The sequence below is a fragment of the Mauremys reevesii genome, linkage group 2, assembly GCF_016161935.1.
Source record: "Mauremys reevesii isolate NIE-2019 linkage group 2, ASM1616193v1, whole genome shotgun sequence".
Lineage (NCBI taxonomy): Eukaryota > Metazoa > Chordata > Testudines > Geoemydidae > Mauremys > Mauremys reevesii.
This window is the reverse complement of record NC_052624.1, coordinates 881,781-901,865: the sequence shown is the minus strand read 5'-3', so window position 1 is coordinate 901,865 and position 20,085 is coordinate 881,781. Positions and strand designations below refer to the sequence as shown.

Below are 20,085 nucleotides of genomic sequence, written 5' to 3'. Positions count from 1 at the left end.
ATATGGAAGGGGGACCCACCAGGGCAGCCAGGGGACACGGTGCTGGGCAGGCACCCACCAGGCAGTGCTGGCCCCAATGCCCCAGTGCCATGCTAGGGCTGCTGGGCTGCGGGGGCGGCAGGGGGCACAGGGCCGCAGGGAGAAGGGTGGGGGCTTGGCAGAGGGCACTGGGCTGCGGGGGGCTCAGCGGGGGCTGCAGGGAGCGGGCGGGGGCTCGGCAGGGGCGCTGGGCTGCGGGGCTCAGTGGGGGTCGCTGGGTCGCAGGGAGTGGGGCGGGGGCTCCGCAGGGGCGCTGGGCTGTGGGGGCTCAGTGGGGGTCGCTGGGTCGCAGGGAGTGGGGCGGGGGCTCGGCAGGGGCGCTGGGCTGCGGGGGCTCAGTGGGGGTCGCTGGGTTGCAGGGAGTGGGGCGGGGGCTCGGCAGGGGCGCTGGGCTGTGGGGGCTCAGTGGGGTCGCTGGGTCGCAGGGAGTGGGGCGGGGGCTCGGCAGGGTGCTGGGCTGTGGGGGCTCAGTGGGGATCGCTGGGTTGCAGGGAGTGGGGCGGGGCTCGGCAGGGGTGCTGGGCTGTGGGGGCTCAGTGGGGTCGCTGGGTTGCAGGGAGTGGGGCGGGGCTCGGCAGGGGCGCTGGGCTGCGGGAGCAGGACGGGGCTCAGCAGGGGCGCTGGGCTGTGGGGAACTCGGCGGGGGTTGCAGGGAGTGGGGCGGGGCTTGGCAGGGGCGCTGGGCTGCGGGAGCAGGACGGGGCTCAGCAGGGGCGCTGGGCTGTGGGGGAACTCGGCGGGGGCTGCCAGGAGCGGGGCGGGGCTCGGCAGGGGCGCTGGGCTGTGGGGATCTCGGCGGGGCTGCAGGGAGCGGGGCGGGGGCTCGGCAGGGGGCGCTGGGCTGCGGGGAGCTCAGTGGGGCGGGGGCTCGGCAGGGGCGCTGGGCTGTGGGGATCTCGGCAGGGGCTGCCAGGAGCGGGGTGGGGCTCGGCAGGGGCGCTGGGCTGCGGGGAACTCGGCGGGGTTCAGTGGGGCGGGGCTCGGCAGGCGCTGGGCTGCGGGGGGCTCGGCGGGGGCGCTGGGCTGCGGGGACGGGGCGGGGGCTCAGCAGGGGGCGCTGGCCCCAGGAAGGCGGGGGGTGCTTGCGACGGGGCATTGGGGCTGCGGCGCTGAGCTGGGGCTCCCCTCTGTCCTGTGTTTCCTCAGCCGGAGGCGGACGCCCTGGGCCCCGGCTCACCCGCGGCGGCGGAGGAGGAGGAGACCGACCTGAACAAGACGCTGGGGGTGGAGCGCTTCGAGGTGATCCTGCACGACTCGCACCAGCGCAACGGGGAGGAGGCCGGCCGCAGCTACGGCGAGGAGGATTTTGAGTGTGAGTGGGGGCAGGGCCCGTGGGGCGGCACCAGGCCGGTTCGTGGGCTCCTGGACGCCTATGAGGAGATGCTCTGGCCTGGCCAAGCAGCGCCCGCTGTCACAGGGCGATGCGGTGGGGGCAGCACGGGGGCGATGGGGGGCAGGGGAGGCAGGCAGGGTGTCCCGGAGTCCCCGGGCGCTGCTCTGGAGCTGCTCCCCACCAAGCCAGGCAGGACTTTGGGGAGCCTCCTCTCCCTCGGAGCAGCCTGTCCCCAGGGCAAGACGCTCCCACGGCTTCACCTCCTGGGTCTCTCCTTGGAGCATTCAGCATCCTCTGCCCCTCCGTGCGCTTCCCACAGCGAGTCCGCCCAGGCGGGTCCTGGGGAAGCCACCGGGTCCTGCCCCCCCACTGCGCAGTCAGACGTGACTCTCAGCCAGCCAGTAACACAGAGGTTTATTCGATGACAGGAACAGGGTCTAACACAGAGCTTGTAGGTACAGAGAACGGGACCCCTCGGCCGGGTCCATCGGGGGGGCAGTGAGCCAGACCCCCACATCTGCACTTCACTCCTCGTCCCCAGCCAGCTCCAGACTGACACCCCCTCCAGCCCCTCCTCTCTGCTCAGCTCCTTTCCCGGGCCAGGAGGTCACCTGATCCCTTTGTCTCCAGCACCTTCAGCTGGCACCTTGCAGAGGAGGGGCCCAGGCCATCAGTTGCTGGGAGACAGTGCCAGGCATTTAGATGCACTGGCCCCTTGCTCTGCAGCAATCACACCCCCTGATCCCACCCCCTAGATACCTAAGAACTGCCGAGGGGACACTGAGGCACCCACACCGCATTCAGAGCAAACGTTCAGAACAGTCCCAGTTCGTCACACAGGGTCTGGCCCCAGCTTGGTGCCCGTGCCCAGACCTACTGTTCCTCCCAGATCACCGCCAGTCGTCCCACCACATCCACCACCCCCTCTCCACGCACCTGCCCCCCGACGCCCGCAGGAAGAAGGGGGGACAGAAGGGCAAGAAGAAGCGGCGCCGGGCGTCCGTTCCGGGAGAGACCCCCACCATCGAGGAGGCGGAGGAGGATGAGGATGAGACCTGTGACACGGAGCCGGAGCGGTCGGCCGAGGAGCTGCCCGGGGGGATCCAGGTACAGGGCTGGGGGCGCAGCAGGGAGCAGGAGGCTGGGGCCGTCCCAGGTGCTGGAGGCAGAGCAGCAGTGAGGGGCGCAGAGGAGTGGCTCTAGCTGCCAGGGCTGGGACCACGAGGGCAGCGCCCCCAGGCCCTGCTGCTGCCGGTGCCCCAAGCCGTGTCCCTTCTCAGTTCTTCTTGCAGGAGGACGAGGCTGCTGAGCGCTGCCCAGAGGAGCCCACGACCCCAAAGTCTCTGCCAAGCTCCCCCATGGAACTGGGGGGGGCTGCAGCTACAGACCCCAAGGGGGCCGGGTGAGTGAGCGTGTGGGGACCGGCTGCGCGGAGCGGCAGGGGTCTTGGCACAGGGCGCCTGGGACTCCAGGGCTCCTCTGCAGCTTGCAGTGGGGCTGGGCTCTGCCCCACGGGGCTGGAGGCAGGGCCCAGCCCGGACCCCAGCTCTGAGGCAGGTGTCTGTTCCAGCCCCAGGGCCGAGGAGGAGCGTGGGCCCGACGGGCCCAGTGCAGACGAGCCCAGCTGCCCAGGCCGCCCCGTTCCCAAGTCCCAGCCAGGGCACCGGAGCTACAACCTGAACGAGAGGCGGCGCATCGGCAGCATGACGGGGGTGGAGCAGGCCCAGTACCAGAAGGTGCCCACGGATGAATCGGAGGCCCAGACGCTGGCCTCGGCCGACCTGGACTACATGAAGAGTGAGTGCCCCAGGCCCTGGCCAGGGAGGAGGGGGTGAGGGCCGGGGGCACGGCCCTGAGCTGGTCTGTGCGGATGGCGCAAGGACTGTCTGTCACGGAGTGTGGAGGAGTCAGGGCCCTGCACCCCTCTTCCTGAGATTCACCAGGACTCTCAGCCAGCCAGTAACACAGAAGGTTTATTAGCCGACAGGACACAGTCCCAAGCAGAGCGTGTAGGTACAACCAGAGCCCCTCAATCAAGTCCTTCTGGGGGGTTCAGGGAGCTTAGACCCCAGCCTGGGGTTCTCTGCGTTGCACCCCCCAGCCCAAGACTGAAAACAAAACCTCCTCCAGCAGCTCTCTCCCCCCTCCCCCAGCTCCTCCTCCCCTTTGTTCAGTCTCCGGGGCAGAAGGTGTCACTTCTCCCAACCCCCTGCGCTCAGGTTACAGCTCAGGGAGCTTCCTTCCAGGTAACTCCCCCATCCCCAATGTAACTCCCCTGTGACATTCCCGGGTCAAATCCGCCCGGCTCCCTGCTCTGTCACACTGTCTCTGGCTGGGTCTGTTCAGCCCCTGGCACAGAGGGGAGCTGGTGTGGGACGGGCACGTGGGCATGATGGGAATTCAATCAGTGGAACTCCTCACCAAGCCAGGCCGGGGTGGCCACCCACAGGCTGCATGTCACCCGTACCCTGGGGACCCAGAGTGAAGGGGCCAGCAGGCTCCATGGGGGGCCCCACAGCCTGACGCACCCCCACTCTGAGTGAGCCTCCCTGGTGGATCCCCTGTGCTGGGCCAGGGAAACTCGCTGCCCCCTGTACAGAGGTCCCCCATCGTTCTTACGTGGCACAGCCCCAGACAGGCTCCCTTAGCACTGCGGCCTGGGCAGCTGCTGGGCAGCTCAGCCGCGTTTCCCCTGCAGGAGGTGGGCCTGGGGCCAGCAGACAGCGGGGGCCAATGTGTGATCCCACCTGCCCCTCCTGCCAGCGGGCAGTGACCAGCGGCTCCCTCGCCTGCGCCAGCAGGAGGAGAAGCTGCGGCTGAGAAATGCCTCCAGCTTCCCCCACGCCAGGCTCAGGGCCGCTGCCCGTCTCCCTGCAGGCCACAGGTTCGAGGACGTGCCTGGGGTCCGACGGCACCTGGTCCGCAAGAGCGCCAAGGGCCAAGTTGTGCACATCAGCAAAGACCACACGGAGCCGAGCGCCCGGCTCAGGAAACACAACCGGCAGCCGCACGAGGTGACTGGGGTGGGGCCGCGGGGCAAGGGATGGGGGCCACAGGGGTGGGGGCAGGGGATGGGATGGAGGCTATATGAGGTATGGAGGGCAGGGGATGGGGGCCACAGGGGTGGGGGCAGGGATTGGGGGCTACAGGGCATGGGGGCAGGGGATGGGATGGAGGGCTATATGAGGTATGGGGTCAGGGGATGGGGGCCACAGGGGTGGGGGCAGGGATTGGGGCTACAGGGCATGGGGGCGGGGGATGGGATGGAGGGCTATATGAGGTATGGAGGGCAGGGGATGGGGGCCACAGGGGGTGGGGGGCAGGGGATTGGGGGCTACAGGGCATGGGGGGCAGAGGATGGGATGGAGGGCTATATGAGGTATGGGGGTCAGGGGATGGTGGGCTACGGAGCATGGGGGGCAGGGGATGGGGATGGGTAGTGATCAACGGCTCCATGTCTAGTTGGCAGCCGGTTTCAAGCGGAGTGCCCCAAGGGTCGGTCCTGGGGCCGGTTTTGTTCAATATCTTCATTAACGATCTGGAGGATGGTGTGGATTGCACCCTTAGCAAGTTTGCAGATGACACTAAACTGGGAGGAGTGGTAGATACACTGGAGGGTAGGGATAGGGTCTAGAGGGACCTAGACAAATTAGAGGACTGGGCCAAAAGAAACCTGATGAGGTTCAACAAGGACAAGTGCAGAGTCCTGCACTTAGGACGGAAGAATCCCATGCACTGCTACAGACTAGGGACCGAATGGCTGGGCAGCAGTTCTGCAGAAAAGGACCTAGGGGTTACGGTGGACGAAAAGCTGGATATGAGTCAGCAGTGTGAACCTTGTTGCCAAGAAGGCTAACAGCATTTTGGGCTGTATAAGTAGGGGCATTGCCAGCAGATTGAGGGACACGATCATTCCCCTCTATTCGACATTGGTGAGGCCTCATCTGGAGAACTGTGTTCAGTTTTGGGCCCCACACTACAAGAAGGATGTGGAAAAATTGGAAAAAGTCCAGCGGAGGGCAAGAAAAATGATGAGGGGTCTGGAGCACATGACTTATGAGGAGAGGCTGAGGGAACTGGGATTGTTTAGTCTGCAGAAGAGAAGGAGGAGGGGGGATTTGATAGCTGCTTTCAACTACCTGAAAGGGGGTTCCAAAGAGGATGGATCTAGACTGTTCTCAGTGGTAGAAGATGACAGAACAAGGAGCAATGGTCTCAAGTTGCAGAGGGGGAGGTCTAGGTTGGATATTAGGAAACACTATTTCACTAGGAGGGTGGTGAAGCACTGGAATGGGTTCCCTAGGGAGGTGGTGAAGCACTGGAATGGGTTCCCTAGGGAGGTGGTGGAATCTCCTTCCTTAGAGGTTTTTAAGGCCCAGCTTGACAAAGCCCCTGGCTGGGATGATTTAGTTGGGGTTGGTCCTGCTCTGAGCAGCAGGTTGGACTAGATGCCTCCTGAGGTCCCTTCTAACCCCGATATTCTATGATTCTACAGGGGGCAGGGGATGGGGGTCATGTAGGGGATGGGTGCCATGAGGGGCAGGGGATCGGGGTTACAGGGGCAGGGGGCTGAGATCCATGGGGGGCAGGGGCTGGGGAGTGCCACGGGGGTCAGAGGAAGGGGGCTCTGGGGGGCAGGGTCTAGGGGCTGGGGTCCATGGGGGGGCAGGGGCTGGGCACCATGGGGGCTGGGGTCCATGGGGGGCTGGAGTACATTTGGGGCAGGGGCTGGGGGACGGGCACCAGGGGCACAGGGTCTGGCAGCCCTCCAAGGGACCCCAGCCCCAACCCCTGAACCCTGTGGCCCCTGCCCCTGCCCTGGCAGGTCTTTGTGGAGCTGAACGAGCTGGTGGTGGACAAGAACCAGGAGCTGCAGTGGAAGGAGACAGCGCGCTGGATCAAGTTTGAGGAGGATGTGGAAGAGGAGACCGATCGCTGGGGGAAGCCCCATGTGGCCTCCCTGAGCTTCCGCAGCCTGCTGGAGCTGCGCAAGACCCTCTCCCATGGTAGGTGGGAGGAGCAGTCATGGGGCAGGAGGCTGCAGCAGGCGCAGCTGGGGTCGGGGAGGTCTGGCTGGGCCCAGCTGTGGCTCGGGGGGATGGATGGAGTGGGGCAGCCACTCAGCCCTCGGCTTTGCCCGCAGGGGCCGTGCTGCTGGACCTGGACCAGAAGACGCTGCCGGGCGTGGCGCACCAGGTGGTGGAGCAGATGATCATCTCGGACCAGATCCGGGCCGAGGACCGCGCCAACGTGCTGCGGGCGCTGCTGCTAAAGCACAGGTGAGCTGCCCGCGCGCCCCAGAGCCCGGAGGGGGAACTGCCCCAGGCTGGCTCTGTGCGGCTGCTCGCTCTCTGCTGGGGCCCGGCGTGGTCTCTGGGGGAGGGAGCCGTGCGCACACACCCAACCCCCTGGGGCCTCGAGCCAGGTGCCAGGGCTGCCCGGCTGTCCCACTGGCGAGTGCCCGTTACCCTCCGGGCATCACTGGGGACAAAGACCCAGGCTGTGCGTGGGTGGTGGGCGCAGGCCCTTTGATAGCTGTGGGCTCCGTGAGCACAGCCCCACCCGCACCCGCTCTGAGAGCAGGCTGCAGACACCTGGGGCCCGGCAGGGCCTTGCCCCAGCGGCTTGGAGGGGGCTCAGGGAGGGAGTGAGGTCTGTGCTAGCAGGTGCTCCAGGGAGACCCTGAGTCCCAGTGTGCTGCATGCTGGCCGGCCGGAGAACAGCCTGCCGGGGCCTGGAGTCCCTGGCGCATGCAGGCTGCAGACCCTTCCCCTGGCTTCGTCCTGCAGCCACCCGAGCGACGAGAAGGATTTCTTCCCTCGCAACATCTCAGCTGGCAGCCTGGGCTCCCTGCTGGTGCATCACCACAGCGCCAACCACGTGGGCGAGGGCGGCGAGCCCACGGTCACCGAGCCCCTCATCGGCACCCACGCTGCCGAACACGAGGCCAGGGTCGAGGTGGAGCGGGAGGTGAGTGGGGGCCTGGGTGCTGCGTGCCCGTATGCCCCCTTCCTGCCCCCACAGGGCCCCTTATCCCCTTTCCTGAGCCTCTTGCCCCCCTTGCTGAGTGCCACCAAGGCCCCTTGTCCCCCTTCCTGACTCACCCAACCACTCCCCCGAGGCCCCTTGTCTCCTTTCCTGGTCAGTTTTTACAGCAGAGAGAGGTAAGTAGTGGGGTCCCCAGGGATCTGTCCTGGGAGCAGGGCTGGTCAGCACACTAAGCTCGCAGCGGCTACAAAACTACTCAAGCTAGTTAAGTCCCAGGCAGACTGTGAAGAGCTACCAAAGGATCTCACAAAACTGGGTGACTGGGCAACAAAATGGCAGATGAAATTCAATGCTGATCAATGCAAAGTGATGCACATTGGAAAACATAATCCCAACTATACGTGTAATGATGGGGTCTAAATTAGCTGTTACCACTCCGGAGAGAGATCTTGGAGTCATTGTGGATAGTTCTCTGAAAACATCCACTCAATGTGCAGCAGCAGGCAAAAAAGCGACCAGAATGTTGGGAATCATTAAGAAAGGGAGAGATAATAAGACTGTAAATAGCATATTGCCGCTATATAAATCCATGATACGCCCACACCTTGAATACTGCGTGCAGATGTGGTCGCCCCCATCTCAAAAAGATATATTGGCATTGGAAAAAGTTCAGAAAAGGGCATGTGACGCAGTAGGGAGCGGGGCAGATTGACCTGGGAATGTCCTTTAGTTTTACTGGGGCTGTCTGCATGGGGGATGGGAGAGCAGGGGATGACTTCAGGTGAGGGACAGGACCTGAGCCTGTAACCTGAGCCAGGAGGGGGGGTGGGGCGAGGTGACACCTTTGCCCCGGAAACTGGACGAAGGGAGGGGGAAGAGGACGGGGAGCCGGCTGGAGGGGTTTGGGTTTCAGTTTGGGGCTGGCTGGGAAGAGGCAGGAACCCCAGGGCTGGGGTCTAAGCTCCCCCCCCCTCCCCCAGAGGGACCTGGCTGAGGGCCCTGGCTGTACCTACAGGCCCTGCTTGGGACTGTGTCCTGTCGGCTAATAACCCTCCTGTGTCACTGGCTGGCTGAGAGTCCCGGGGAATCGCAGGACGTGGAGGGTGCAGGGCCCGGACTCCCCCACACCCCGTGACAGGGCAACAAAAATGATTAGGGGTATGGAGCATCTGCCATATGAGGAGAGATTAATAAGACTGGGACTGTTCAGTTTAGAAATGAGGCGACTAAGGGGGGATAGGAGGGAGGTCTATAAAATCATAACTGGCGTGGAGACGGTAAATAAGGAAGTGTTATTTACTCCTTCTCATAACACAAGGACTAGGGGCCCCCCAATGAAATTAATGGGCAGCAGGTTTAAAACGAACAAAAGGGAGTATTTCTTCACACAACACACAGTCAACCTGTGGAACTCCTTGCCAGGGGATGTTGCGAAGGCCAAGACTATAACAGGGTTCAAAAAAGAACTAGATAAATTCATGGAGGTCAGGTCCATCAATGGCTATTAGCCAGGAGGGGCAGAGATGGTGTCCCTGGCCTCTGTTTGCCAGAAGCTGGGAATGGGCGACAGGGGATGGATCACTTGATGATTCCCTGTTCTGTTCATTCCCTCTGGGGCACCTGGCATTGGCCACTGTCGGCAGACAGGACACTGGGCTAGATGGACCTTTGGTCTGACCCAACCTGGCCGCTCTTATGTTCTTAACCACCCAACCCACCCCCGGGCCCTTTGTACCCCTTCCTGACCCCCCTCTCCCAGGAGCTCTTGCCTCTGTTTACCCCGTCCCCACTCCGGGCTCTGCCCAGGACACTTGGGCCCTTGGCATGGTGGCTTGGCTCCTGCCCCACAGCGGGGTGTTCACCTGTGTGCCCTGTCCCTGCCCCACAGCGAGAGAGCCTGAGCTCGGCACCCCCAGCTGGCATCACAAGGTCGAAGTCGAAGCACGAGCTGAAGCTGCTGGAGAAGATCCCGGACAACGCGGAGGCCACGGTGGTGCTTGTGGGTAAGGGCGGGGAGGGGACTGTCTGGGCAGAGGGGCCCAGGGCCGAGGCCGTGCCGAGCCCGCCGGCCGATGGGGGCGGGATTGGACGTGGCCGCCAGGCCCTTCTGCAGGCGGGTGTCTGCTGACAGGCCCGTGCCCTGCAGGCTGCGTGGAGTTCCTGGACCAGCCCACCATGGCCTTCGTGCGGCTGCAGGCGGCCGTGGAGCTGGACTCGGTGCTGGAGGTGCCCATCCCCGTCCGCTTCCTCTTCGTGCTCCTGGGGCCCAGCAGTGCCAACATGGACTACCACGAGATCGGGCGCTCCATCTCCACCCTCATGTCCGACAAGGTAACCGCCCCCACCCCCTCCTGGCTCCATCTCCACCCCGGCTCCATCTCCACCCTCATGTCCGACAAGGTAACCGCCCCCCACCCCTCCCCGGCTCCATCTTCACCCTCATGTCTGACAAGGTAACCGCCCCCCACCCCCTCCTGGCTCCATCTCCACCCCGGCTCCATCTCCACCCTCGTGTCTGACAAGGTAACCACCCCCGGCTCCATCTCCACCCGGCTCCATCTCCACCCTCATGTCTGACAAGGTAACCGCCCCCACCCCCTCCTGGCTCCATCTCCACCCTCATGTCCGACAAGGTAACCGCCCCCCCCCCCGGCTCCATCTCCACCCCGGCTCCATCTCCACCCTCATGTCCGACAAGGTAACCGCCCCCACCCCCTCCTGGCTCCATCTCCACCCCGGCTCCATCTCCACCCCGGCTCCATCTCGAACCTCATGTCCGACAAGGTAACCGCCCCCACCGCCTCCTGGCTCCATCTCCACCCTCATGTCTGACAAGGTAACCGCCCCCACCCCCGGCTCCATCTCCACCCCGGCTCCATCTCCACCCTCATGTCCGACAAGGTAACCGCCCCCACCTCCTCCTGGCTCCATCTCCACCCTCATGTCCGACAAGGTAACCACCCCCCCCGGCTCCATCTCCACCCCGGCTCCATCTTCACCCTCATGTCTGACAAGGTAACCGCCCCCACCCCCGGCTCCATCTCCACCCCGGCTCCATCTCCACCCCGGCTCCATCTCCACCCTCCTGTCCGACAAGGTAACCGCCCCCCCCGGCTCCCTCGCCACCCCCGCTCCCTCTCCACCCTCATGTCCGACACGGTAACCGCGCCCGGCTCCCTCTCCACCCCGGCTCCATCTCGATCCTCATGTCCGACAAAGTAACCGCCCCCCCCCCCGCCGGGCTCCCTCTCCACCCCGGCTCCATCTCCACCTCATGTCCGACAAGGTAACCGCCCCCCCGGCTCCATCTCCACCCCGGCTCCATCTCCACCCTCATGTCTGACAAGGTAACCGCCCCCACCTCCTCCTGGCTCCATCTCCACCCGGCTCCATCTCCACCCTCGTGTCCGACAAGGTAAACCCCCAGCCTGCTGGCTCCTACCCCGGCTTCATCACCACCCTCGTGTCTGACAAGGTCAGCGCACCCCCCAGCCTGCTGTGGGGCCCCAGCACCCCCACAGCCCTGCCATCAGGCGCCGCTCAAAGCCCCTCTCCCCCCACCTGGGGGTTCCTCTGTGCCCAGCCGTCTCCCATTTTCCTTCCTTGTGGGCTGGACACATGGGCGCCCTGCCCCAGGGCCCAGCACCCTGAGGATCCATGTTCTGCTGGCCCGCGGCCGGTGCACGGACCCTCTGACCCCACAGGTTCCCCCCACAGCAATTCCATGAGGCAGCGTATCTGGCTGACGACCGGTACGACCTGCTCAGCGCCATCAATGAGTTCCTGGACTGCAGTGTGGTGCTGCCGCCCTCCGAGGTGCAGGGCGAGGAGCTGCTGCGCACCGTAGCCCACTTCCAGCGCCAGATGCTCCAGAAGCGTGAGGAGCAGGAGCGCCGAGTGCTGCCAGGCACTGCGCTGGAGCCCAAGTCACCCGCCGAGAAAGGTAACGGGCCGCTCCCCCCTGCCCTGCCAGGCCATGGCGCGGGGTGGGGCTGGGGCCGGGGCTGGGACCGGACCGGCCACACCCCCCTGCCTTGCCAGGCCCTGGCGTGGGGTGGGGTGGGGCTGGGACCGGGCCTGCCACACCCCCCTGCCCTGCCAGGCCCTGGCGTGGGGTGGGGTGGGGCTGGGGCCGGGCCCCATGGCACGGGGTGGGGCTGGTGCCGCGGTGGGGTCCGGGCTGGCACCGCCCCCCCGCTGTGCCCCATGGCACGGGGTCGGGGTGGGGCTGGGGCCGGGCTGGCGATACTCCCCCGGCCAGGCCCCATGGCGCGGGGTGGGGCTGGGGCCGGGCTGGCGATACTCCCCTGGCCAGGCCCCATGGCGCGGGGTGGGGCCGGGCCGGCTGGCGATACTCCCGGCCAGGCCCCATGGCGCGGGTCGGGGTGGGGCCGGGCTGGCGATACTCCCGGCCAGGCCCCATGGCGCGGGTGGGGCTGGGGCCGGGCTGGCGATACTCCCGGCCAGGCCCCATGGCGCGGGGTGGGGCCGGGGGTGGGACTGGGCAGGCGATGCTCCCCCGGCCAGGCCCCATGGCGCGGGGTGGGGCTGGGGCCGGGCTGGCGATACTCCCCTGGCCAGGCCCCATGGCGCGGGGTCGGGGGTGGGACTGGGCTGGCGATACTCCCCCGGCCAGGCCTCATGGCGCGGGCGCGGGGTGGGGGTGGGGCTGGGGCCGGGCTGGCGATACTCCCCGGCCAGGCCCCATGGCGCTGGGTCGGGGTGGGGCCGGCTGGCGATGCTCCCCGGCCAGGCCCCATGGCGCGGGTCGGGTGGGGCTGGGGCGGGGGCCGGGCGGGCGATACTCCCCCGGCCCGGCCCCATGGCACGGGGCGGGGCTGGGGCCGGGCTGGCGATGCTCCCCCGGCCAGGCCCCATGGCGCGGGTCGGGTGGGGCTGGGGCCGGGCTGGCGATCTCCCGGCCAGGCCCCATGGCGCGGGGTGGGGCTGGGGCCGGGCTGGCGATGCTCCCCCGGCCCGGCCCCATGGCGCGGGGTCGGGGTGGGGCCGGGCTGGCGATACTCCCGCGGCCCGGCCCCCTGGCGCGGGTCGGGTGGGGCTGGGGCCGGGCTGGCGATGCTCCCGGCCAGGCCCCATGGCGCGGGTGGGGCTGGGGCCGGGCTGGCGATGCTCCCCGGCCAGGCCCCATGGCGCGGGGTGGGGCTGGGGCCGGGCTGGCGATACTCCCCAGGCCAGGCCCCATGGCGCGGGGTGGGGCTGGGGCTGGGGCCGGGCTGGCGATGCTCCCCGGCCCGGCCCAAGGGCGGGGGGTCGGGGGGGGGCTGGGGCTGGGGCCGGGCTGGCGATGCTCCCCCGGCCAGGCCCCATGGCGCGGGGTCGGGGTGGGGCTGGGGCTGGGGCCGGGCTGGCGATGCTCCCCCGGCCAGGCCCCATGATGCGGGCTGGGGCCGGGGGTGGGACTGGGCTGGCGATGCTGCCCCGGCCAGGCCCCATGGCGCGGGGTGGGGCTGGGGCCAGGCTGGCGATGCTCCCCCAGCCAGGCCCCATGGCGCGGGGTCGGGGTGGGGCCGGGGCCGGGCTGGCGATGCTCCCCCGGCCAGGCCCCATGGCGCGGGGTGGGGCTGGGGCCAGGCTGGCGATGCTCCCCCGGCCAGGCCCCATGGCGCGGGGTGGGGCTGGAGATGGGGCTCAGCGGGCTCCTGACTGGCTGTCTGTGTGAGCAGCGCTGCTGAAGCTGAAGGTGGTGGATGGGGAGGCGGAGGACGAGGATGACCCCCTGCGGCGCACGGGTCGGCCCTTCGGGGGGCTCGTCCGTGACGTGCGCCGGCGCTACCCCAAGTACCTGAGTGACTTCAGGGACAGCCTGAACCCCCAGTGCGTCGCCGCCATCATCTTCATCTACTTCGCCGCGCTCTCACCGGCCATCACCTTCGGGGGGCTGCTGGGTAAGGGCTGCCGGGGCTGCCGGGGCTGCTGGGTAAGAGGCACCGGGCGGGTGGGGGCTGCTGGGTAAGGGCTGCCGGGGAGCTGCCGGGGCTGCTGGGTAAGAGGCACCGGGCGGGTGGGGGCTGCTGGGTAAGGGCTGCCGGGGGCTGCTGGGGGCTGCTGGGTAAGAGGCACCGGGCGGGTGGGGCTGCTGGGTAAGGGCTGCCGGGGAGCTGCTGGGGCTGCTGGGTAAGGGCTGCCGGGGAGCTGCCGGGGGCTGCTGGGTAAGGGCTGCCGGGGAGCTGCTGTGGGGGCTGCTGGGTAAGAGGCACCGGGCGGGTGGGGCTGATGGGTAAGGGCTGCCGGGGGTGTTGTGCCCGCCTGTCTATGCTGGGAACCCCTAGGGGCAGGGGCTGGCCCGGGGGACGACGGGGAATCCCATGTAGCTGGGAAGGAGTCTGGGGCCTGATGCCACCAGAAGGGAGGGGTGGGGAGGAGTTCGGGCAGGTTGGTGGGGGTCAGTGAGGAGGGGCCGGGGGAGGGGAGTGGGGGTCCGTTGCCGGGGGTCAGCAGGAGGGGCTGGGGAGGGGAGTGAGGGCCCATTGCCGGGGTCAGCGGGAGGGGCTGGGATCAGCGGGAGGGGCCGGGAGGGGAGTGAGGACCCATTGCCGGGGTCAGCGGGGATGGGGTCAGCAGAGAGGGATGGGGTCAGCGGGGAGGGGCTGGGGAGGAGGCCCGTGGCCGGGGTCAGCGGGATGGGGTCAGCAGAGAGGGGATGGGGGTCAGCGGAGGGGCTGGGGAGGAGGAAGGCCCGTGGCCGGGGGTCAGCGGGATGGGGGTCAGCAGGAGGGGCTGGGGTCAGCGGGGAGGGGCCGGGGAGGGGAGTGAGGACCCATTGCCGGGGTCAGCGGGGATGGGGATCAGCAGAGAGGGGATGGGGTCAGCGGGGAGGGGCTGGGGGAGGGGAGTGGGGGCCCGTTGCCGGGGTCAGCGGGAGGGGCTGGGGAGGAGTGAGGGCCCGTTGCCGGGGTCAGCGGGAGGGGCTGGGGAGGAGTGAGGCCCGTTGCCGGGGTCAGCGGAGGGGCCGGGGAGGGGAGTGAGGGCCTGTTACCGGGGTCAGCGGGAGGGGCTGGGGAGGGGAGGGGGTCCGTTGCCGGGGTCAGCGGGAGAGGCCGGGAGGGGAGGAGGGCCTGTTACCGGGGTCAGCAGGAGGGGCCGGGGAGGGGAGTGGAGGTCCGTTGCTGGAGGTCAGCGGGATGGGGTGGCGGGAGGGGCCGGGGAGGGGAGTGAGGGTCCATTGCCGGAGGTCAGTGGTCGGGGGAGGGGAGTGGGGTCTGTTGTCGGGGTCAGCAGGGAGGGGTGGGGAGAGAGGAATGAGGGCCCGTTGCCGGGGTCAGCGGGGATGGGGGTCAGCAGGGAGGTGCTGGGGTCAGCGGGAGGGGCCGGGGAGGAGTGAGGCCGTTGCTGCCGGATCAGCGGGGATGGGGGCAGCGGGAGGGAGGAGGGCGTTGCCGGGGTCAGCGGGAGGGGCTGGGGAGGGGAGTGAGGGCCCATTGCCGGGGTCAGCGGGATGGGGGCGGCGGGGAGGAGTGAGGCCCGTTGCCAGGGGTCAGCAGGGAGGGCTGGGGAGGAGTGGGGGTCCGTTGCTGGGGTCAGCGGGAGGGGCCGGGAGGGGAGTGAGGGCCCGTTGCCGGGGGTCAGCAGGGAGGGGAGTGAGGGCCCGTTGCCGGGGGTCAGCAGGGAGGGGAGTGAGGGCCCGTTGCCGGGGTCAGCGGGAGGGGCCGGGGAGGAGTGAGGCCCGTTGCCGGGGTCAGCGGGAGGGGCCGGGAGGGGAGGGGGCCCGTTGCCGGGGTCAGCAGGGAGGAGTGAGGGCCCGTTGCCGGGGTCAGCGGGAGGGGCCGGGAGGGGAGTGAGGGCCCGTTGCCGGGATCAGCGGGGATGGGGGCAGCGGGAGGGGAGTGAGGGCCCGTTGCCGGGGTCAGCGGGAGGGGCTGGGGAGGGGAGTGAGGGCCCATTGCCGGGTCAGCGGGGATGGGGCGGGGAGGGGAGTGAGGGCCCGTTGCCGGGGTCAGCAGGGAGGGGCTGGGGAGGGGAGTGGGGTCCGTTGCTGGGGTCAGCGGGAGGGGCCGGGAGGGGAGTGAGGGCCCGTTGCTGGGGTCAGCGGGAGGGGAGTGAGGCCCGTCGGGGTCAGCAGGGAGGGGAGTGAGGCCCGTTGCCGGGGTCAGCGGGAGGGGCCGGGGAGGGGAGTGAGGGCCCGTTGCCGGGGTCAGCGGGAGGGGCCGGGAGGGGAGGAGGGCCCGTTGCCGGGGTCAGCGGGAGGGGCCGGGAGGGGAGTGAGGGCCCGTTGCCGGGGTCAGCGGGAGGGGCTGGGGAGGGGAGTGGGGCCCGTTGCCGGGGTCAGCAGGGAGGAGTGAGGGCCCGTTGCCGGGGTCAGCGGGAGGGGCCGGGAGGGAGGAGGGCCTGTTGCCGGGGGTCAGCGGGGAGGGGCTGGGGGAGCGGAGTGGGGGCCTGTTGCCGGGGGTCAGCGGGGAGGGGCTGGGGGAGGGGAGTGGGGGCCCGTTGCCGGGGGTCAGCGGGGAGGGGCCAGGGGACGGGAGTGGGGGTCCGTTGCCGGGGGTCAGCGGGGATGGGGGGGCGGCGGGGAGGGGGCGTCTCCAGCGCTGAGCCCTCGCCCCCCGCAGGGGAGAAGACCCAGGACCTGATCGGGGTGTCGGAGCTGATCATCTCCACGGCCGTGCAGGGCATCGTCTTCTGCCTGCTGGGCGCCCAGCCGCTGCTCATCATCGGCTTCTCCGGGCCCCTGCTCGTCTTTGAAGAAGCCTTTTTCACAGTGAGTCCAGGACTCCTGGGAAGGCCCCAGAGCCTCCATTACCCCCCAGAGCCCCCGATAGCCCCTCAGAGCTCTCTGATAGCCCCCAGAGCCCCCATTACCCCGAGCCCCTTGGAGCCCCGATAGCCCCCAGAACCCCGATAGCCCCTCAGAGCTCTCTGATAGCCCCAGAGCCCCCATTACCCCCGAGCCCCTTGGAGCCCCGATAGCCCCCAGAACCCCGATAGCCCCTCAGAGCTCTCTGATAGCCCCAGAGCCCCCATTACCCCCGAGCCCCTTGGAGCCCCGATAGCCCCCAGAACCCCGATAGCCCCTCAGAGCTCTCTGATAGCCCCAGAGCCCCCATTACCCCCAAGCCCCTTGGAGCCCCGATAGCTCCCAGAACCCCGATAGCCCCTCAGAGCTCTCTGATAGCCCCCAGAGCCCCCATTACCCCGAGCCCCTTGGAGCCCCGATAGCCCCCAGAACCCCGATAGCCCCTCAGAGCTCTCTGATAGCCCCCAGAACCCCCGATAGCCCCTCAGAGCTCTCTGATAGCCCCAGAGCCCCCATTACCCCCGAGCCCCTTGGAGCCCCGATAGCCCCCAGAACCCCGATAGCCCCTCAGAGCTCTCTGATAGCCCCAGAGCCCCCATTACCCCGAGCCCTTGGAGCCCCGAGCAGCCCCAGAACCCCGATAGCCCCTCAGAGCTCTCTGATAGCCCCAGAGCCCCATTACCCCCGAGCCCCTTGGAGCCCCCGATAGCCCCCAGAACCCCCGATAGCCCCTCAGAGCTCTCTGATAGCCCCCAGAGCCCCCCATTACCCCCGAGCCCCCATAGCCCCTTGGAGCCCCCTGATAGCCCCCAGTTAGTCCCTCAGACCCCCCCGTACCCCCAATAGCCCCCAGATAGCTCCTCAGAGCCCCCGATAGCTCCTTGGAGCCCCCGAACACCCAGATAGTCCTCAGACCCCCAATAGCCCCCAGGTAGCCCCTCAGAGCCCCTGATAGCTCCCGGAACCCCCATTTCCCCAGAACCCCATAGCCCCTTGGAGCCCCCTGATAGCCCCAGAACCCCCAAACCCCAAATAGTCCCTCAGATCTCCTGTTACCCCTCAATAGCCTGCAGATAGCCCCTCAGAGCCCCCTGATAGCCCCCGGAGACCTCTGTTACCCCTAGAGCCCCCGAGAGCCCCTCAAAGCCCCCTGATGGCCCCAGGAGCCCCTCATACTCCCAGGAGCTCCCCAGAATCCCAGTTAGCCCCCCAGAGCCCCCAAGGCCCCCCCCAGAACTCCCTGATAGTCCCCTAGAAACCCTGTTTGTCCCCTAGAGAACCCTCCTAGTTCACTGGAGCCCTGATAGTTTTGGAGCCCCCAGAGTCCCCTGCCTCTCCCCAAACTGACACCCCTCCCCCCTCCGAGGCTCCCACGAACCCCCCCAGTGCCCTGGCAGCCTCCAGAGAGCCCTAGATCCCAGGGGTGCAGGGCAGCGGCTGGGCACAGGGCCGGAGTCGGGGGTCACGCTGCTCCTGATGTCCCTGTGCTGTAACCCCGGGGCAGAGGTCATGGGACGACCCACAGCTCGAGGCTCCGTGCCAGCCCCAGTGACCCTGCGCCCCCCGCCTGTGCTGCCTGTCCCTCCCCCGACCTGCCCTGCCTCTCCATCCCCACCCCCGTCCTGCCCCCCTGCCCCGGAACAGGTCCCAGAGACCCTTCACCCCCCGCTCCGTGCTGCCCGTCCTGCCTGCCCCTCCCCACACCTGCCCTGCCCATCCATCCCCACCCCCGTCCTGCCCCCCTGCCCCGGAACAGGTCCCAGAGACCCTCGCCCCTGCCCTGTGCTGCCTGCCCCTCCCCACCTGCCCTGCCCATCCATCCCCACCCCGTCCTGCGCCCCTGCCCCGGACCAGGGCCCAGAGACCCTGCAACTCCTGCCCTGTGCTGCCTGCCCCTCCCCACCTGCCCTGCCCATCCATCCCCACCCCGTCCTGCCCCTGCCCCAGAACGGGTCCCAGAGACCCTGCACCCCGCCTGTGCTGCCCGTCCTGCCTGCCCCTCCCCACCTGCCCAGCCCTCCATCCCCACCCCGTCCTGCCCTCCTGCCCCAGAACGGGTCCCAGAGACCCTGTGCCCCTGCCTGTGCTGCCCGTCCTGCCTGCCCCTCCCCCCACCTGCCCTGCCCATCCATCCCCACCCCCGTCCTGCCCCCCTGCCCCAGAACGGGTCCCAGAGACCCTGTGCCCCCTGCCCCGTGCTGCCCGTCCCTCCCCCCAGCTGCCCTGCCCCCCGCCCCTGGAACAGGTCCCCAGACCCTGCCTGGGGGGCCGAGGGGAGCCCCTGGCTAGGAGCACGGACCAGCCCCCCTCACTGTGGGCCGTGCCCTGGCAGTTCTGCACGACCAACGGGCTGGAGTACCTGGTGGGGCGCGTGTGGATCGGCTTCTGGCTCATCCTCATCGTGCTGGTGATGGTGGCAGTGGAGGGCAGCATCCTGGTGCGCTTCGTGTCTCGCTTCACCCAGGAGATCTTCGCCTTCCTCATCTCCCTCATCTTCATCTACGAGACCTTCTCCAAGCTGGCCAAGGTGCGAGCCCGGGCGGCCCGGCCCAGCCAGCCAAGGCCGGGGGATCCGACGCTGGGGTGGGCAGCAACGTTTGAGGGGGGGCATGGGGGCTGTCCTGGCTGGAGGGCCGTGGGGGCTGGAGGGGGCCGGGCACTGGGGGCTGTCCTGGCTGGTGGGGTGGGATGTGGGGGCTGTGGGAGCTGGAAGGGTGGGGGCTGGAGGGGCCAGGCACTGGGGCTGTCCTGGCTGGTGGGGCAGGACGTGGGGCTGGAGGGGCCGGGCACTGGGGCTGTCCTGGCTGGTGGGGCGGGACATGGGGTCTGAGGGGTGGGAGGCCGTGGAGGCTGGAGGGGCCGGGCACTGGGGCTGTCCTGGCCGGTGGGGTGGGATGTGGGGGCTGGAGGGGTGGGGGCCGTGGGGGCTGGAGGGGGCCGGGCACTGGGGGCTGTCCTGGCTGGTGGGGCCGGGCACTGGGGCTGTCCTGGCTGGTGGGGCGGGCTGTGGGGCTGGAGGGGCCGGGCACTGGGGCTGTCCTGGCTGGTGGGGGCGGGCCGTGGGGGGCCGTGAGGGCTGTAGGGGGTGGGGGGCTATGGGCTGGATCTCAGGCCCCCGTGATCTCCCGGCAGATCTTCCAGGAGCACCCCCTGCACGGCTGCGGGCGGGCGAACGGGACGGGCATGGAGAATGGCAGCGCGCCCCTGGGGAACGGGACGGGGGGCCGGCCCGGGCCGGCGGTGACGGGGCAGCCCAACACGGCCCTGCTCTCGCTGGTGCTCATGGCCGGCACCTTCTTCATCGCCTTCTTCCTGCGCAAGTTCAAGAACAGCCGCTTCTTCCCCGGGCGGGTGAGCGGGGCCGTGGGGGCCTGGGCATGGGGGGCCGGGGGAGAAGGGCTGGAGCAGAGCTGTGAGGTGGGAGGAAGGGGCAAGCTGGGGCAGAGCTGGGGGCAGCTCCCTGCAGGCTGTGTCGGGGCAGGGTTTGCTGGGGGGCAGGGAGGGCAGAGCTGGGGCAGGGAGGGCAGAGCTGGGGGCAGGGAGAGGCACTATGGGGTGTGGGGGGCAGGGTTCTGGGGGCAGCCCCTCCAGGCTGTGCCATGGCAGGAGGGCAGGGCTCCTGGGGGGCAGGCGGGGTTCACGGGGGGGCAGGGAGGGCAGAGCTGGGGCAGGGAGAGGCACCACGGGGTGTGGGGGCAGGGTTCTGGGGCAGCCCCTGCAGGCTGTGCCATGGCAGGAGGGCAGGGCTCCTGGGGGCAGGCAGAGTTCACTGGGGGCAGGGAGGGCAGAGCTGGGGGCAGGGAGAGGCGCTAGGAGGTGTGGGGGCAGGGTTCTGGGGCAGGCCCTGCAGGCTGTGCCATGGCAGGAGGGCAGGGCTCCTGGGGGCAGGCAGAGTTCGCGGGGGCAGGGAGGGCAGAGCTGGGGGCAGGAGAGGCGCTGGGGGTGTGGGGGCAGGGTTCTGGGGACAGGCCCC

At 68.8% G+C, this 20,085-nt stretch overlaps 1 protein-coding gene across 10 annotated transcripts in view; it reads left to right on the top strand.

Moving 5' to 3' along the window:
- SLC4A2 (solute carrier family 4 member 2) overlaps nt 1-20,085 on the top strand; it is a 71,807-nt gene that overhangs the window by 44,871 nt on the left and 6,851 nt on the right. For 9 of the 10 annotated variants that reach the window (XM_039523619.1, XM_039523622.1, XM_039523623.1 and 6 more), the window contains 15 exons: nt 1,186-1,351; nt 2,262-2,479; nt 2,653-2,774; nt 2,943-3,169; nt 4,250-4,386; nt 6,198-6,378; nt 6,516-6,651; nt 7,162-7,342; nt 9,249-9,363; nt 9,507-9,691; nt 11,078-11,303; nt 13,045-13,266; nt 15,928-16,076; nt 18,445-18,639; nt 19,245-19,463. In XM_039523619.1, coding sequence (XP_039379553.1) covers nt 1,186-1,351; nt 2,262-2,479; nt 2,653-2,774; nt 2,943-3,169; nt 4,250-4,386; nt 6,198-6,378; nt 6,516-6,651; nt 7,162-7,342; nt 9,249-9,363; nt 9,507-9,691; nt 11,078-11,303; nt 13,045-13,266; nt 15,928-16,076; nt 18,445-18,639; nt 19,245-19,463 — 2,679 coding nt within the window. The remainder of the gene's footprint in view (nt 1-1,185; nt 1,352-2,261; nt 2,480-2,652; nt 2,775-2,942; nt 3,170-4,249; nt 4,387-6,197; nt 6,379-6,515; nt 6,652-7,161; nt 7,343-9,248; nt 9,364-9,506; nt 9,692-11,077; nt 11,304-13,044; nt 13,267-15,927; nt 16,077-18,444; nt 18,640-19,244; nt 19,464-20,085) is intronic. The other variant, XM_039523628.1, reaches the window with a different exon arrangement.